Source organism: Fonsecaea erecta (genome assembly GCF_001651985.1).
Source record: "Fonsecaea erecta strain CBS 125763 chromosome Unknown Scaff5, whole genome shotgun sequence".
Lineage (NCBI taxonomy): Eukaryota > Fungi > Ascomycota > Eurotiomycetes > Chaetothyriales > Herpotrichiellaceae > Fonsecaea > Fonsecaea erecta.
The window spans coordinates 926,652-944,382 of NW_017387248.1; the positions used below are offsets into that span (position 1 = coordinate 926,652).

General features: G+C 55.7%; 7 protein-coding genes across 7 annotated transcripts; 3 read left to right on the forward strand and 4 right to left on the reverse strand.

Moving 5' to 3' along the window:
• Positions 1–19: 19 nt before the first annotated feature.
• Positions 20–1,785, forward strand: AYL99_06398 (argininosuccinate lyase; the record flags this gene model as incomplete). The annotated part of the gene is made up of 3 exons (XM_018837907.1): positions 20–296; positions 467–1,351; positions 1,538–1,785. 3 exons carry the CDS (start codon positions 20–22, stop codon positions 1,783–1,785), a joined length of 1,410 nt encoding a protein of 469 aa, XP_018692467.1.
• A 1,638-nt stretch (positions 1,786–3,423) lies between these two features.
• AYL99_06399 (hypothetical protein) lies at positions 3,424–6,886 on the reverse strand (the record flags this gene model as incomplete). Its single annotated transcript, XM_018837908.1, has 3 exons — positions 3,424–4,155; positions 4,225–4,917; positions 4,967–6,886. The coding sequence occupies 3 exons, from the start codon at positions 6,884–6,886 to the stop codon at positions 3,424–3,426; spliced, it is 3,345 nt and encodes a 1,114-aa protein (XP_018692468.1).
• A 1,484-nt stretch (positions 6,887–8,370) lies between these two features.
• Positions 8,371–9,083, forward strand: AYL99_06400 (hypothetical protein; the record flags this gene model as incomplete). Its single annotated transcript, XM_018837909.1, has 2 exons — positions 8,371–8,436; positions 8,499–9,083. 2 exons carry the CDS (start codon positions 8,371–8,373, stop codon positions 9,081–9,083), a joined length of 651 nt encoding a protein of 216 aa, XP_018692469.1.
• Positions 9,084–9,190: 107 nt separating this feature from the next.
• AYL99_06401 (hypothetical protein) lies at positions 9,191–10,171 on the reverse strand (the record flags this gene model as incomplete). The annotated part of the gene is made up of 4 exons (XM_018837910.1): positions 9,191–9,373; positions 9,497–9,686; positions 9,846–9,910; positions 10,061–10,171. The coding sequence occupies 4 exons, from the start codon at positions 10,169–10,171 to the stop codon at positions 9,191–9,193; spliced, it is 549 nt and encodes a 182-aa protein (XP_018692470.1).
• A 409-nt stretch (positions 10,172–10,580) lies between these two features.
• Positions 10,581–11,991, reverse strand: AYL99_06402 (hypothetical protein; the record flags this gene model as incomplete). The annotated part of the gene is made up of 6 exons (XM_018837911.1): positions 10,581–11,087; positions 11,141–11,248; positions 11,339–11,380; positions 11,434–11,562; positions 11,611–11,911; positions 11,960–11,991. The coding sequence occupies 6 exons, from the start codon at positions 11,989–11,991 to the stop codon at positions 10,581–10,583; spliced, it is 1,119 nt and encodes a 372-aa protein (XP_018692471.1).
• Positions 11,992–12,730: 739 nt separating this feature from the next.
• Positions 12,731–13,480, forward strand: AYL99_06403 (hypothetical protein; the record flags this gene model as incomplete). Its single annotated transcript, XM_018837912.1, has 1 exon — positions 12,731–13,480. The coding sequence occupies one exon, from the start codon at positions 12,731–12,733 to the stop codon at positions 13,478–13,480; it is 750 nt and encodes a 249-aa protein (XP_018692472.1).
• Positions 13,481–14,596: 1,116 nt separating this feature from the next.
• Positions 14,597–16,926, reverse strand: AYL99_06404 (hypothetical protein; the record flags this gene model as incomplete). Its single annotated transcript, XM_018837913.1, has 2 exons — positions 14,597–16,386; positions 16,518–16,926. The coding sequence occupies 2 exons, from the start codon at positions 16,924–16,926 to the stop codon at positions 14,597–14,599; spliced, it is 2,199 nt and encodes a 732-aa protein (XP_018692473.1).
• Between the last annotated feature and the right edge of the window lie 805 nt (positions 16,927–17,731).

The following is a 17,731-nucleotide window of genomic DNA, read 5'->3' on the forward strand; positions in this document are numbered from 1 at the left end:
AGCAACCGAGTCTTGCAGGATGACCGACCAGGGCAACAAGGCGTCGGCCCCTGTCCGGCTATGGGGCGGCCGGTTCACGGGCGAGATTGACCCTCTGATGAACCAGTACAACGAGAGTCTGTCGGTCGATCGTGTCTTCTACGCCCAGGATATCAAGGGCTCGATCGCCTACGCCCGGGCCAATGTCAAGACGGGCATCCTCACCCAGGAGGAGTTTGTGAAACTGGAACAGGGCCTCAACGAGGTCCTCAAGGAGTGGGAGCAGGGCACGTTCCAGCCGGCTCCCGGAGACGAAGGTGAGTGTTGCACGACACTTCTGGATCCCCCAACGGTATATGCTTGCTATTTGCGACCTCGGTCCCGTGAGACTTTCTTTGTCCAGGGTGAAACCCCATACCCCGGGATAGATGCTCGCTTTGCTGTTACCAGAATACCCCTTCTAGAAATAAAACAGCTGACAAAAAAGACATCCACACGGCCAACGAGCGCCGGCTGGGCGAGATCATTGGCACCAACATCGCCGGCAAGCTCCACACCGGCCGCAGCCGCAACGACCAAGTCGCGACCGACATGCGCATGTGGCTCCGTGATCAGCTGGGCCTGATCGAGCAGTACCTAGTGGATCTGCTAAAGGTCATCGCCCTCCGCGCCCGGCAGGACATCGACTACATCATGCCGAGCTACACCCATCTCCAACGCGCACAGCCCATCCGCTGGAGCCAGTGGCTGCTCAGCTACGCGACGGCGTTCCAGTCCGACCTGGAGCGGCTGCGCTTCACCAAGAAGAACATCAACAAACTCCCCCTCGGCGCGGGGGCCGTGGCGGGCAACGCGTTCGGGATCGACCGGGCGCAGCTGGCGAGGGAACTCGGGTTCGACGGGGTGATTATGAACAGCATGTCGGCGGTGGGGGACCGGGACTTCGTGGTGGAGGCGCTGCAGTGCTGTGCGACGGTGTGCCTGCACCTGTCGCGGTGGGCCGAGGACCTGATCGTGTACGGGTCGCTGGAGTTCGGCTACGTGAAGCTGGCCGACGCCTACACCACGGGCAGCTCGCTGATGCCGCAGAAGAAGAACAGCGACTCGCTCGAGCTGCTGCGCGGCAAGGCCGGGCGCGTCTTCGGCGCCATGGCCGGCCTGATGATGAGCGTCAAGGGCCTGCCCTCCACCTACAACAAGGACCTGCAGGAGAGCCTGCAGCCCATGCTCGACACCGTCAAGACCGTGCAGGACAGCCTGCAGATCGCGGCGCGGTCGCTGGCCACGGCGACCGTGTATCCGGAGAAGATGCGCGCGGCGTTGAGTCCGGACATGCTGGCGACGGATCTGGCCGAGTATCTGGTGCGGAAAGGTAAGCAAGCAAGCAAGCAAGCAAGCAAGCAAGCAAGCAAGCAAGCAAGCACGCAAGCATTTCTGACCCGTGTTTATTCCGCCTTGATTTCCCATCTATCTTTATATCTCCCTCTCCCCTCTCCCGCCCCTTCATCTCTCGTCTTTTTCGGGACCAACTAACATCTCCAATCTTTCCCCCTTCCAGGCGTCCCCTTCCGCGAAACGCACCACCTGGCGGGCAAGATGGTGGCGCTGGCTGAGGACACGAACAAGCCGCTGGACCAGCTCAGCGTGGCGCAGTTCCAGGCCGTCGACCGGCGGTTCGGCGACGACGTGCGGGCCGTCTTCGACTACGAGCGCTCCGTCGAGCTCAAGGACGCCACCGGCGGCACCAGTCGGCGCGCCGTGCTGGAGCAGCTGGACGCGCTGGAGAAGGTACTCGGTGCTGCTTGATTTGATGGAGTCTCGGTCAGGTCCCCCCCCCCTGGGTCTGGGGGTGGGGTTGGTTGTTGGGGGGCTCTCATAGATAGATACCTTTTAGACGGATATGCATGCGCCCACTCATCCCAAAAAAATAGACGTCTGTTGAGCGACCGACAGACCGGGCCAACCTGGGTAGTTGACTCGACGTACTTACTTACACTACCTGGTTGAACCGATGTTTGTATGTATGAATGGATGGACGATGGAAAGGGAAGTAAGTGGTCGTGCTCAAATCGAATCAAAAAGTCCAGTTCTCATTTCCCACCCCTCAACAGCTGTTGCCAATTTTCTTCCTCCCTTCCCTTTTCCCCCTCCCCCAAAATAAAATCAAGAAAGTGTCCAAGGTCCAGCAGGCATGATACCATGCATGTAATACTGTCCGGGACAGTACATACATATGTGACACGACCAGCAAGCAACAGTCTGCAGTGAGCTCGCTCGACATCCAGGAAATATAGGTAGGCATTTTACATTTGCGTTTACAATTACATCGGTATATGATATGGTGTAGATGCTGTAGATGCTGTATATCTGTATGGACAGGGGGACATAATGTGGATTGACACGTATAGGTATAATAGGTATGGGTACTCCGTATAGGTATAGGTATGGATAGATATGTATATGTGTATAGCGTTAGTAAAATATGTTATGTGTTATGTATGGGTGATGTATGTGCGTGTTGTTGCTTGTTTTGCATTGTTTTTTTATTCATCCCTAATTCACAATTCAGGCTCTCTCATCTCATCTGATTCCGATTCTCATCTCGTCTCCTTTCCCACTCGACTCGACTCATGAATGACTCACGCCTCGCGCCTCTTCGTCATCTGCATCATCTGCATCCGTTCCCCGTCCGTCCCGTCCATCCCGTCCGCATCATCGTAGAGGCCCACTGATCTATCTATCGTACACACACACAGCCCACCAAAAAAAAAGAGGCACCCACGCAGGGGGAGGGGAATCACAGACGTAGTAGTGTTGACATGGCCTCTCTCGCTCCCTCCCTCCCTGTCTGTCTCTCTCTCTCTCTTTCCCGCTTTCTCGCTTTCAAGGTGATAGTCTGAGTGCATTCACTCACTCGCTGCAGTCCACTCCCCTCTCCACATATCGACTGATTGACCGGCGTAACCCTCCTTGGTCGACCTGGCCTCACTCACTCGCTCACTCACATCTCTTCTTTTTTTTCTTTCCGGGAAAAGAAGTCTTGCTAGTTTCCAAAATGCTATTAGACATCCCCTCCCCGCTTATGGGTCAGAGTGCAATCCATCTCATCCCGAACCTGGCTCGTCTTTTTCTTCTTCCATCGGACAAAGAAAGACATGGAACGTGCTGCTGCTGCTATTGCGTCTCATCTGCTTGCTGTATGCCATCCCATAATCGCTGTGCCCAAAACCTTTCCCTGCTGTACCTCGTGACCGAATGTGTATGGGGGGGTATCACAAAAGATGCGGTAATTGTACACTGTATCTTCACGTCCGTCCGCTCGTTGCCCGCTGGCTGGTGCAGGCCTGTCCACGCGCATTATGACAGCTCTTTTGGACCTGCTGCCACGCAAACGCGCGCCCGATTCCTCGTGACTGAAGAAATCCACCGCTCATCGCTAAAACATCACCCTCGAGATCTCCGCTTCGAGCTAGCTGGCATCGCAATCTCAACCAAATGATCCTCCTCGTCGTCATCATGATCCGCTTGTCCCGCGAACTCCGAGGCCTGCTCGTCGGGATCGTCATTCATGCCATACGCGTTGGGCAGCTTTTCTTTTTCCAACGGACTCAGCACTTCTTCGTCAGAACTATTGCTCTCGACGTCTTCCGTGGGAGTCACCATCTCTCCCATCTCTTCGTCTTCAAAAACTTCCAGGGGCCGACGCTCGAGACTCGTCCTCGCTTCCAGGGGTGGATGTCCCGAATCGATGTCAGAACCCGACCCGTCAGACGACGAATCATCGAGAGACCCGTCAAAGTCGTCATGCGATGTTTGTCCGTGCATGTCCCGACTGGGCGCTGAAGAAAACAGACTGGTCAGGCCTCGGCTGACGGAAAAGCTGTGGTGATCACTCGTGCTGGGATTGAACGAGTTGACATTGCTGCGCTTCCCAAACGTCGTAATGTCTTGCTCTTCCTCGTCTAACGAAAATTGGTCGCCGCCGTCGTTATCGCCGCCGTTTCCCAGCGCCGCGAACGGGTCGTCTGCTTCGGAACCGAACTCGGAGGCAGCCACTTCTTGCTCGGCCTCTTGCTTGTGTCTCGCTAAACGATCAGCCAACCGCCGACGAGCACGTGATGGCTCGATGTTGAGTGGTGCGGGTGGAGGTGGAAGCAAAGGGATTGGCTGGTCGGACTGTGTGAACAGCAAAGCATCATTAGCCTAAAAAGTAAACAGTCGTCGGATTGCATTGGTCCCACTTACGTTCTCCGACGAAAGACCATTATCAGTAGAAGATAGCTGGGTCACCGTCCGCACATGCTCATCGTCCTCGGCATCATCCATATCTTCATCGTCGTCGTCGGACGAGCTTCCAAACCCACTGGAAACGGATCCACTTGAATTGTAGCCAGCACTAGTGGCGCTGCCATTGTTGGACAAGTCGATGCTGTCCAGAGCATGTTGGCCACCGCCCAGTCCTACGCCAGCCAACCCGCCCGAGACACCGAAGCCTTGACCTGCATTGACAGCATTCAGGACAGCTTGTCTGGGACCGAGACCGTTGTCCGGTCGAAAGCCTCCCAAGATAGCATTGTCGCGTTCTCTAGTCTCGGCAAGTGTCTTGGTCACGTATTCCTCCCAAGCTTGAGAGTAGATGTAGTCCTGCACGACAGGTGACAGCAACTCTCTGGGGTGTCGTTCGCCAAACTTGACGACCTCTTCGGCTACCAGCGTCAGGTGGCCCATGTATCCCAGACGCATATTCCTCGCCCGTTGTTCCTCATCACTTCGTCGCTGACCTTCAATGATCGCGTCAGTAATCCGCCCGGTTTCGAAAAGATCAAATGCTAAGAATCGGTTGTGGCCCCGGTCCATTGGCCCGTTGAAGACTTGCTGCACCACATCATACACGACGTTGTGGAGGAAGTTATTCCAGGGAAAGCGGAAAAAGAAACTCTGTCCAATATTAGCTTCGTCCTTCAGCAGGACTGGAATGTATCCTCACCAAAATCGTTGGAACCACCCGGTTCTCCACGAACATGATCTTCAAGTAATCCCCGACGACCGGTGCCGACTCTGCAGCGGTGTGCTCGGGCTGGACGTTGTGCATGGTGTCATCTTGGGCCGATTGGAAGGATTCGCCGTCTGGCTGGCCTCCTTCGTCAAGTCGAATTTTCACGGTTGACGGACTTGTAGACGGTTCCGGGCTGTTAGCTGTGGGAGTCTTATTAGGATCCGTCGATTTGGAGAACAGCGGTGCCGGTTTGTCCTCAGGATGAGGTGAAATGTCTCCTTGTTGAGGCTCTCGCGCTGTCGTCTGTTCATGCTCGTCGGGTGCAGTCATGTCCGTGTCTTCGAGGCTGAGTCGGCGCACGGTCTCATCCAAAGCACCGGTCGGCGTGGTCGGATGCTCCTGCGATTGCGAGAATAGTGTTGGCTTTTCAGCCGCATCCGGTTTCGAGCCCACACCGAGATCCGGGGCCTCCGAAACAGCGACCTTCTCAAACCCATCCTCATCGTTCAGGTTGGCGATGCGGAGCTCTTCGGTCGAGGTGGACCCCGACGGAGTGAACGCATTTTCAAACCTCGACGAACTCGCCGAGATGTCGACTGTTGAATCTTCTGATTGTCGGTTGGACAGAAACGCCCCCTGCGCCCGAAGTCTCTCTCTTTCGGCATCCCTTGCCTTGATGAACTCTTCACTGCCCCTCTCGTTCAAAAGACCCATGTTGCTGCAATGCAAGAGTTCTGCCATCAACTCACAGGTCTTGAATCGGTCAAAGCCGAGAGGCTCGATCTGCGTGCCCCATGCTGATTTGAGTTGACCTCGCTCCACTATCCGCGTTTCCTCACCTTTGGTGACGGTGTGCTTGGAGCTGAGGATGAGGTTCATGAAATCCGGAACATGCTGGGCGAACAATCTCAGGAGCGTGCCGAGATAGATGGGGTCGTGATTAGTTGGAGGGGCGTCAGCGCTGTGACCTTGATCTGGATCATAGTCGGAGTTGTTCTTCCGGATAACTTCGATGACAATTCCCACGCCCACAGTCAGGGGATTCCCTCCTTTGAGCATGTACGAAATCAGCTGTCGAATACACTTTTCCGACACCAGTTGGCGCGTCAGGCTGTTGGGGCCGATGCAGGATTGCTCATTTTGAGCCGCATTCGCAGATATTGTTATGATGGCTTTCAAAAAATCCCCGGCCGAGGTCTGGGTCGACGAGTTGCATTCTGGAGACAGGTTGGAAAGGAGCATTGGGATCAGATCTTGTGCGTGGAGCCAGTCAACGATGCCCATTCCGCCATCTGATTTTTCCAAGCTGATGATTTTCAGCAGGAGATCCATCACCATGGGACAGTCGACGTGCTGCAGAATGGCAGGAACAATTCCCGGCAGAGATTTGAAGAAATCCAACATCTCCTCCGTCTTCTTTTCCAGCAACGTCTCGTTGACCTTTGTGAAATAGCCTGCCTGTAGGGGGTCCAATGGAGCGGGTCTCCGCAGAAAATCCCAAAATCCCGTGAGATCAGGAGTGTTGGCCACCAGCGACTCTGTGATCGACCAGGTCTCGCACGACAGGATCTCACAAGCGACAAAGGCATATTTCAAGCGTTTCTTCTCAGCCTTCTCTTGTTCTTCGTCGAAAGGCGGCGGGTCATCCTCGCCACCCGTCGCGAGGTCTTTGGCTTTCGCATCCTCCTCATTTTCATCGGATTCAGACACCGGGCCCGGTGTAATAACGTAGTTTAGGAGAGCACGTAGATTCGATTCGTCGCGCAGGTATTCTATCAATTTGGTATGGTGCGACTTGAGCTCCTGAATGAGGTCGGACTCTTCCAGTAAATCTTCGAGCCTGACATTGGGCTTTTCGAGCAGGGTGTCGATGGAGGAGATATTGGAGTAGCCCCCAAATCGCCAAAACATGGTTGCGGTTGCGATTCGGACGCGATCGGAGTTCAAGGAGAGGAGGTCTTAGTAATGATACAGAATCGGCGGGGTGTGGTCGTCAAGTAACAGGCCGTGGGAAGTCGTAACTCGTGAGTCGAATATTGAGTAAGACATAGACAGGCGGTCCAGCGCTGTGATGGGTGCGTTCCAAAAGTTAGCCTCTTTTGCCAGTACAGGTGGAAAATGAGCAACCGGGCAAACCTCTTGAGGTGTGCGCTTGTCGCCGGTTGCTCGGAGTTTGCAATGCCGCATGTTTACCTGTTGTTACAAAGGAGTGACTTGGAAGAGAACTCAGGACTACCGTCAAAGACACGGGTCCCAAGGTCAGTTCGCCGGGGATGGTATTATTTCTGGGGATGGAGCGTCTCTGATCGCATGAGAGGATGGTTTGTGAGTTGTGGATGATTTGGCGTCCGGTGGGAGATGGAGATGCGGCGGGTAATAATAAAAAGAGAGATACCCGCGCGAACTGGAACTTGGCAGAAAAGGCGGCTGCCGTCAGATCACCAAAACCACGCGTTTACATGGAATGCAACACCAGGGTATCTGGGTGTCTTGTGTCTTGAAGGATGATGGCTGGGGCCTTGAATAAGTTGTAGCACAAACACTGATGATAGCGAGTGAGAAGAGCTGTGCTACGTGCGACACACATGGATTAACCGAGTGATTTGGGCACGAGGTTCAACACCGGCTGAAGGACCAGATACCGGCGCCCGGCGCCTCCACAAACAAGCGCCCCCCTTTTCTCCCTGGTAGTAAGTTCTGCACTATGTTGATGATTATTGTCCGCCACGAAATGCCCATGCCACATGGCTCCCTAGAAAGTCCGAATTGCAAGCCCACGGCCCCCAGATGTCTTAGCTCGTTCACTGCAGCCCAAACCTCCAACCGGTCCAAGCACTGACCAAGGATATGATGACAATGCCCTGACGCTTAGGCGGCGTGACACAAGATGCAGATGAGGTGGCACACACTGGTACAGCAAAAAGGGGGCGGTCGGCACGTGCAACCCTCTCCCCGGCATCATCTGGCACAAAGGCTTTGGGCAGCACGAGGATGAGGATGGAATCAATTTGCGACATCTGCAGATCTGTAATGCGGGACGATCTCTCACCCCTGGTCTCCCGGGACCTCCTGACAACTGGGGCTGCTCATGGTGCCATGGGGATGACACGGACATCCAAGAATCACCAATATCAAACGATTGACGAAAGTCGAATAGGGGATTCACCCTAGAGAAGTACATCTCGTAGTGAGTGCCCCAGGCTGGTGGCTGGATGCCTGTAAATGATTTCATAGAATGGACGCCCGGTTAAATGTCGGAGCGGGATGACGCCCCAGAAAGATAACCGCAGGCAACTCTCCTTCACTGCGCCCTACACTCGAGTGCCTGGTATATCCCCCGCAACAACTAGTCTGAGTCTCGTAAAGAGCCCTTTCATTCACACATCTGACACACGATGAACCGTCTCTTCGGGGCAAAGAACACGGCTCCGAAGCCCACCTTGAACAGCGCCATACAAAATGTGGGTTTTCACTATGTGCCCCTCCCGGGCAGCTGGGCATGTTCTGACTTCTCGCGCCACAGGTCGACACGAGAATCGACTCGATCGACGTCAAGCTCGCCAAAATCAACGCCGAACTCTCCACATACCAGCAGAAGCTGTCGAAAATGCGCGACGGGCCCGGGAAGCAGGCCATCAAACAAAAAGCCCTCAAGGTCCTCCAGCGGCGCAAAATGTACGAGTCGCAGCGGGACCAGCTCCAGCAGCAGTCGTGGAACATGGAACAGGCCGGGGTGATGCAGGACAACCTGAAGAACGTCATGACCACCGTGGACGCCATGAAGACCACCAACAAGGCGCTGAAACAGCAGTACGGCAAGATCAACATCGACAAGATCGAACAGATGCAGGATGAAATGGCGGATTTGATGGAGATCGGCAACGAGATCAATGAGAGCATCAGCCGCGCTTACGATGTGCCGGATGAAGTGGACGAGGCCGAGCTCGATGCTGAGCTCGAGGCGCTGGGCGAGGACATGATGTTTGAGCAGGAGATGGGCATCGGTGAGAGCACACCGGGTTTCCTGCAGGATGAAGTCACTCCACAGTTCGTGGATGAGCCTCCGGAGCAAGCCAAGGTCAAGGAGGCCGCGGGCGGTGTTGGCTAAGATGAGCTGATTACAACTGTCGCGTGCCGACTCTGGTATACACATTGTCATGTTGCGTCCAAGCGAGCATTTCTATTTCTCCGTCATTCGAGGTCCACCACACAATGTCACGTATTCTTCTTCAAATCCTGCGTCCACGCTCTGACGGCCTTGGGGCCCTCGTGCGCCGCCTTGAACAACTGTCGCTCGCTCTCCTCCAGCCCTCGTAGAAACTCGGCCCCTTCGCCCCCCAACGCGCCGCGGGGGTTGTGCGCCTGGTCGGCGATTTCTGCCGCTCGTTCTTTGAATGTCTAGACATCCGGACAAACGGGCGTGTCGCTGTCAACATCGGAACGTGACTTTGGAACTCGAGAAACGGGGGGGGGAGACACGAGTGGGCGAGTGAGTGAGTGAGGGAGTGAGTATAAACGTACATCTAACAGGGTATCCAACACGGCGCGATCGTCGAACAACTCCATGATGCGAGCGCCGAGCGCGTAAAAGTGCGGTGCCTGGGCGCGCAGGTCGACCGTCTTGGGGTCGGCCTTGAGCGCGTTGATAACGCGCTGCTGCAGCGGTGCCGGGAAGTCCAACGTGACGAGCTTGGGAGAGCCAGGCGTGTTTCTAGAAACAGTCCAGAGAGACGGCACGTTAGACACGGAGTTGTTTCTCACCTCACCTCGCCATGGGGTTGGTTGTTTGTGGGAGATCATGGGATGGAGGAGGCATCACGCGTTAGAAAAGGCAGAATCTCGACAGAATGATTCACAGAAAAATACGTACCCCGTCGACACGGCCAACATGACCCCGAGCCACAGGGGCAGATCGATCTTGGTGCCGGCTTTGATCTGTCACTCTCCCGCGTGTGGGCGCGTCAGTGATCCTTCTTGCGGTGCCCCGTCCCCCAATCCTTCCTTTACTTCATCCAGCCTAAGATAAAGATAAAGACAAAGATAGAGAGAGAGAGAGAGAGAGAGAGAGAAAGAGAAAAAACTGACCGTCCCGCCGGCATTGCCGTCCAAGTACCCCAGGCCCGGCACGTCCAGTTCGAAGGTGCAGGGCAGTTTTTGCGAGTCGGTCAGGATCGCGTCAACGTCGTAGTAAGACATGCTGCGCGTTGGTCGGTCATGCCTGGGTAGCTAGACACGGAAGAGTTCCATGTGTGAGGCCCCAAGATCGAGAAAAGCGTGTATATAGCAAGGAGGAATTCTTTGGGTCAGGGGTTGGTATAGGCACATACAGTAATAGAAGTTGGGGTCTGCCAAGTGGTGGTCGGTCAGCACTGCTCAATGCTCCACCATTGATCGACCCGCTACTTAGACTACCGGCGACACAGATCTAATCCTCTGGACACAGAAGCTTACATATAAAAGCGTCCCTTGTGTGCTGCTGCCACGAAAAAAACCGAATTCACAAGCCGAATCTACCTCTCGCGAAATAGAGCGCTGTCAAGGGGAGACTCGACAGAGATCGGTGGGGAGGGCAGGACATTCAACATATTATCTACCTGGGGTTGCGCTAGATGTATTCTGGATAGTGTTGACTTCGATAGGCGGGTGGTGCCAGACCGATATCGTCGGTGCCGCTATCATACTGATCCCCAATTCCACTCCCACGGCTAGGAAAGGTCTGGAGGCGATGAGTGCTCTCGGACAGATCATCCTCCGTGTAAGGCGTGGGCAATTTGTAGCTGACGTCGGCTTGTCGGCTCCTGCGCCCAACGACCATCCATTTGGCTGCACGGCCTATGGCTTTGACAATATCCCACCAATTCAACACGTCGACCAAGGCTCTGACGCCGAAAGTGCCGCCCTTGTACTCGCCCCCCGCCTCCGATCCATCGAGCCTCGTCCAGGTCTCGTTTTTGACATACGGCCTGTACGGGTACGCCCAGAGATGGAGAAGAGATATTATGGCCATCTCGACGCAAAGCAGAGTTGCCGGCAGGGAGACGTTGAGGTCGGGGGTTTGAAAGCGCGCGGTGGCCGTGAAGGCGCCGAACTTCACGAGGATGGATATGAGCAACTAGCTCCAAGTCAGCAGATGCGAGAGACGAGCACAGTGACGAGGATCGGTACATTTTGATAAGTCGACAAATAGAGCACAATGTTGATGCAGAAAAACTGGAAGTTGGTCTTCCACTGGCGGACATCGTGGACATTCTGGTCATGGTACTGACTCAGACACTGTAAAGACGTTAGAGCCTGTGTCGGTCTCCCCAGAACCGTAGAATCACGCCTGAGTACTCTGGACATTGAGAAGCAGGTGCAACTTACATAGGATGAAACGATAGCGGAGACGCTGTTAAAGGCCAGAATCTGTAACAAGTCAGCCAGACCGCGGTCATCAATTGCCATGGAGGCGAAATTACCCAGATATGCGCAAAGGCAGGTTGGATAGGAGCCTCGGAACAGTAGCGGTCAAATGCCTGTGCGATGACCCCGGCGACGGACGTGATCATCAGGACCACACAGTACTGGAAAACGCCGAAGAAGATGACCTGTCGAGGGTGAGACTCGTTCCAGGAATATTTCGGTTCCTCTCTTACATTGAACCAGGTCAGGCCGCTCCGTGGGTTGCGCAGAAGCCCTCTCTCCGACCCGCCGGTACACTTCTGCAGCCAAGGGACAGGCCAGTTCCATTTCTTTGGCGTCACGGTTCTGAAATACTGCTTTTGTTCGTGCAGATTTGGGGCGATGTATGAGCTCAGCAGGTTGAAGAAGGACGCCAGTCCAAACGCGGCGTAGGCGTTGCCGATGAGGAGGAAGTAGATACTCTTCCTGTAGTAGATCGCCGCGAGGAGATTGCTGACGCTGTACACCGGGATCATGAGGAGTATTCTCGTGACACTGGCGGCTCCATCAGCATAGAGACCGGAATCCAGACAGGAGCCTCACTGCTTCTGCTGCGACGGCTGCAGGTAATGCATGGCGTGCAGTAAAATCTGCGACAGAGAGAGCACTCCCGCTAAAATGGTCGAGCCCATAGCAACCCAAACAAGGATCTTATGTACCGTCCAACCGTTCCCCACCGCTTCTTCGGTCACTGACACAGGTTAGCAGAACGGAACATGGAAAGAGGTGACATCAGCGCTACCTATCATGTCGGACAACGTTGAATTGCATTGTGGCCACCCCATGGTTCCTGGAGTTGTCGGAGAAGGCCAGGGCGGCAGCACCAGAGATGTTCAGGAGGCTCAGGCACAAATGGCCGGATGAGGCTGAATATATCTTGCGCCATGGCCCAAGCGATGCTCGGCTGAGCCCCCATATTAGATAGTCCAATTGGTTCAGAAGGTTCAGCGGCCGGTCGAGACTCGAACTGGTAGTGCGGTTGTCCTGGAGTGGCTTGAGCTATAGTCAGGGAAATGGTTCAAGATTAAGCGACGCGAACGGTCGAGGCCAAGCCCCAGAAAGAGACTAACGTAGATAAGCTAGCGCCGACGGGAGCTTGTTGTTGCTTGTTGAAGTAAAGCGGCGCTGAGGCGGATGTGTGCTTCACCGCCAACTCGGGACTAGGGGTGGTTTTAAAGCAGCACACTTCATTTCTTGCACGTGATATTACCACCGAACCAATCAAACGCATCTCTTTTTCTTCGCCTCCAGCCGTTCGAGAGTCCCCGTATATTGTCTTCAGCTCTTTCATCCCACCAAACTCAGCCATAAGTGATGAGCTCCCAGCCAAGTACTGCGCATGCTGCGTCTCAATCAGTATCGGCATTATCTTCCCGCCCACCCGTGACCCTCGGACAGACCACCCATCTCGACCCAGGCGCCTACGTCCGAGGCACACACGCCATCACAGTGGGTGAATATGACCTAGTTCACCCCAGAGCACAGCTGGTTGCTGTCCATGGTCCCCTCTCCATCGGTGATAAGTGTATTATCTCGGAGAAATGCATTATTGGTGGCCCGGTTCGGGGCTCGGGCGGTGTGTCCTCTGATCCGGCGTCGAAAACCTCGAATGCTGCTGCTGGCAGCAGGAGTAATCAGCCGAGTCCCTTTGTCAATCAGGGCGGTGCTGATGATGCCGATGATGAGGAGCGTGACCCCATGAAGACTGTCATTCATGATTGTGTTTACCTCCATCCAAGCTCCCAGGTCCACGCCGGAGCGACAATACGGGAAGGTGTCCTGATTGAATCTCACGTGACGATCCTTGCGAATGTCACGGTCGGCGCCCATGCGAAGATCTGTGCGGGCGTGACGGTGGATCGAAACGTGGCGGATTGGACTGTTGTGTATGGGAATGGCGACATGAAACGACGGCGCAAGATAAGGTCTGCGGACGAAGAAGAAGAAGATCAGACTGAGCTTGTGGAGAAGCTGAGGCTCAAGGCCATGGACAAAGAACGAGAAGGGACCGTGAGCCTTTTGAGGGCGGCGGCTCGGATGGCGAGTATGGCGAAGAAGAAATGAGCGGCTTCAGCAGGTGACCCATAGAGCTATTGTGTCTCTCGTTGCGGACATGTTGGCTATACCGCATACACCACAGAAAGGAGCAGAAGAGGGCCTGCCCCGGCCAGAGAAACGCACCCAGTGGTCCTGCTCCTCGGAAGAACAGCATGATTTCTTCAGGGCGGTCATCCGGCGACTTACTGTCGCAAACACCGATGGATGCACTGCCTCAGCCTCGATCACTGCATTCAAACCTCCCTAATTCTTCTTCAATATGGCGTCCAAGATCACGCTGGCCGCTACACTCGGGGCGGCACATATCGACACCACACACCCGGAGGCAGAGGTCACATGCATTTCATGCAATGGAGTATATGTACGGATCAATGTTCTGCATTTGCCAGGCACCTTCCTTGGTACTCGAGACTCTCCATGAAGACAGCATCTGGCTCCAGGAAAAATCATCCCCTTCTCCTGCGAGGGCGACCGGAAAGAGGACTCCAGCAAGAAGTCGTGGGTATTCAAGGTTGCACAACACAGAGCTTTTCGCCAGTTCGAGTGCTATACACCCTCATCGGTGTAAACAAAACTGACTGTGAGGTCGCCATCCATCAACGCAAGCCTAGCAGACGTCGACGGTGGGTGAGCAGGAACGTGCTCTACTTTGGGAAAAACGTGACCATGGGTTTTCTGGTATGGTGAAGGAAGACAGAGCATCGTGTCGAGATGGATGTCAAGACGAGAATTTTGAGGCGTGGACGTTGCGACATGGGAGTGTTTAGTATACATAGAGGAGAAGACGTAGTGTGTTTACAGAGTATATATATAGAATTGGCTTGAGCAGACCGACTCGACCGGGCCGGTTGTCGTGGTGGAATATGTTGGGTATTTTCTTCATTTATTCCCCCCATATACGCCATCAATACCGAGATGGATAGAAATCACATTCCATCATCTTCAGAAATGTTCCTGCGTTTGGGTCCGTGTCAGTCCTCTTCCGCCTCCGGTGTGCTGTGTACATGTACCTCGCTCACTACTACCATAATAGGCACTGATTTGCCCATCCAAGTCTGCCGTCTGTCTGTCTGTCTGTCTGTCTAGCAGATATAAAACCTCCATAGGCCTATAAAAGATGGCTCATACAATCGTAAACTCATAGCGGCCATCAGGTCTTAAATCACCCGTGTCAAACGGCCGCGGTTGCGACGACGACGACGACGAGCCCGAGGCGACGACCACCAGGAACTCGTCGCCAGCCGCGTCGGCGGTGAAAGTGCCGTATCTGCGAAGCTGTCGCTCCCTCCCCGAGGGCACGAGCAGCAGTCCCCGGTAGCGGGGGACGCGGTTGCGCACGCCACGCAGGATCGGCAGGCAGTAGACGACGGGGGGCAGGTGGACGGTGGGGCTGAAGCCGTCGTCGGGGCGGCAGATGGCGGAGGGCACGGCGCGCTCACCGTGGATTCGGAGCGCCAGGCCCGGCGTCGGCGAACCCGGCTGGTGGATGCGCGAGAGGGACGCGCGCACCAGCACGCCGGCCACCCGCAAGCTGCCGGACCGGATCTGGCCCATGGGGTCGGCGTGGTCGACCGGCACGACGGTCGCGCTGGTGATTTCGATCAGCGTGCTCGCCGTCGCCCACGTCTCGGTTTCGCACGGCACGGTGGCCATGCGCGACGCCCACGACCAGCTCGGCGCGATGTATTCGTCTTCACACCCGTACCCGTACCCGTACTCAGGGCGGCTGCTGTGCGAATGGGATTTGTAAAGATGTGGTGGTGGTGGAGGAGAGCGAGGAAGGTCCTTGACGTCCCAGAGCAGCTCGAAGGGGAGATCCTGCTTCCACAGGCCGGCGAGGTACGTGTCGTGCGGGATGAGGCGGCGCTGCAGCTTGCGCGCGATCCCCGACAGCGCCACCAGCCGGTCGCTGCGCCGGCTCAGTTGGCCCGCCGAGTACGTCTCCATGACCTGGTCCCAGATGGCGTAGGGGCCGCGGCCATTGCTGGTGCCGGGGCTGGGATCCCAGCGTCCTTGCGGTGACGACGACGACGACGACATATTCGCCGGCAGGCCCGAGAACGGCAGCAACTGTTTAAACTGCTCGCCCAGCCCGTCCGGAAAGCCTACTGGAAACGCCTCGGACGCCTCGAGCCCCGAGCACTCCCAGTACAGCTGGTCGGCGCCAAAGTGTAGCACGCGCGGCGAGAGCAGGCGTTCCTGCAGCACCCATGAGCGGCCGTTCAGGGGCGCCCGGGAGACGTTCTTGGCCCAGTCGTCGTGGTCGACGCAGTAAAAGAACCTTGTCATCTTCTCACCACCGCCCCTCTTTTGGGGCACGACGGGGACGGTGCAGGGCGAGACGAGGCGCGGATCGCGGTCGGAGAAGAACCCACGAGTCCCGTCGGCGGCGGCCGTCGCGGCCAGCGTGCAGAAGGCGTTCTGATAGATCTCGCCCATGATGGTCGACTCGTGGCGCCAATCCTCGGTCGAGTCCTGGATGATGCACAGCGAGTCGATCCACAGGTATCGCACGGCGAACTCGTCCCAGAACCGCTTCGTCACGGCGACGGCGTCCTGGAAGGTGCGACACAGCTCGTCCACGTCGACGCCCGCGACCAGACTGGCCGCAGACCGGGTCGTGAGAATTACCCGCGGGGGCTCTGTGCCCCAGCAGTGGCTGAGCGCGAGGTACTCGATCGCGTAGGCGTCGCCGATGCTCTCGACCGTCCGCAGCCTGACCGTGTTGGCCGCCTCGCCGCCGACTTCGAGGAGTCGCTTTGGAAGCTGGCGCTGGCGGAGGTGCAGCGACCGCGGCGAGCATTGGCCGTGTTTGGACATGCACGTCCACATCCACTTTTTGAACGTGTGCCAGCTCTCCTCCGACCGGGTGGTGGACGTGAACCGTGCTTGCTGTATGAGGGGCTCTGCCTCTGGATTGCTGGTTAGTTGTGAAGAGACGGGAGACAGAAAGCATCAATCCGCCCAATATCCAGCAACAATGATCGAAGCAGTCAACACACCAGCCTTTATGAAGAAGGCTCCTATAGGGGTCTTTACGTACCCTGACTCCACAGCAGCCTGAAATGCCGCCTGATCGGCTTCAGATGCTCGTGCGGGTTCGTCAGACCGAGCTGGTACTTGTACTCGACCAGCAGCTTCGGCTTCTTCGTGTCACACGGGTGCGTGGCGGTGGCGAAGATGGCCCGATTGACGGTGAAGAAGCAGGGTAGCCAGTGCGCCGGACGGTCGTCACGCAGGATCTCATCCCAAAAAGCATGGACCTTGGGCGGTGCGGCGGCCCAGAGCAGCATGCACAGGGGGCAGCCGTCGGAGGCGGACTTCTTCAACCGGGGCAGACTGTGGTGGTTGGCCTTGTAGAAGGGCGACTCAGGAGCAGGGCCCTTGTCGTCGTCGTCCTCCTCCTCCTGCTCGCAGAAGACGTTGGCGCAGGCACTGCATAACAGCGGCATTCTTGATCCCTTTGCACAAGCAACCTCTCCGTGCTCCAGGTTTGGGATCATGGTCGAACCGGACAGAAGTTTGTGGCCAGCTGAAAGACAGACGTCGCTGGCTCTTGGACATATTAATCCCACCCCCTAGACCCGAACAACTCTAGACCCGTCGCCAAGGTCAAGCAGGAACGTACATACGGTAGATAATATGCCCAAACTTGGGTCTAGAACTCGAAGGTTTTCGCCAGGACATAGCCTTGGGTGTCGGAGTGTCGCACCACCTGGCCAACACATATATATTAAAAATATCCATGAAAGAAAAGTGCTGGGGAATGGGGATCTCGAATTGGCAACAAGACCTGATGAGCAGTCTCCTCTCCTCTGTCTCTCTCTCTCTCGCGCTTATGATAGGACAAAAGAGCATCATGTCATAATTCTCATCTGTGGTGGACTATGTAAAAGGAGTGATTCTTGTATTTGTGATTCCTGGAAAAAGGTAAAAGAAGGACCTGGTCTGGCGAGATGACAACAACAACAACAACCATCCCTTCCACCTGCCATTCTCTTCTGGTCGTCGCCTTACAGCATTCATACCCCAGAGACTGATTGGCATCTCGGACCCCGTCATGTCTTCCTCCATTCATGTTTTAGCAATCTCCCGGTCTTCGGGTTCCCTTGCCCGCTGCTTTGCCTGATCTTCTCGTTCTCTTTTATTGAAAGCCGATCTGTCCGCCTCTCCTGTTGCTTTGGGACTCGCTCTGTCCTCGTCCAATCTTCGCTCGAGTCTTGCTACTTCATCGTCGAAACGTTTCCAGTACGCCTC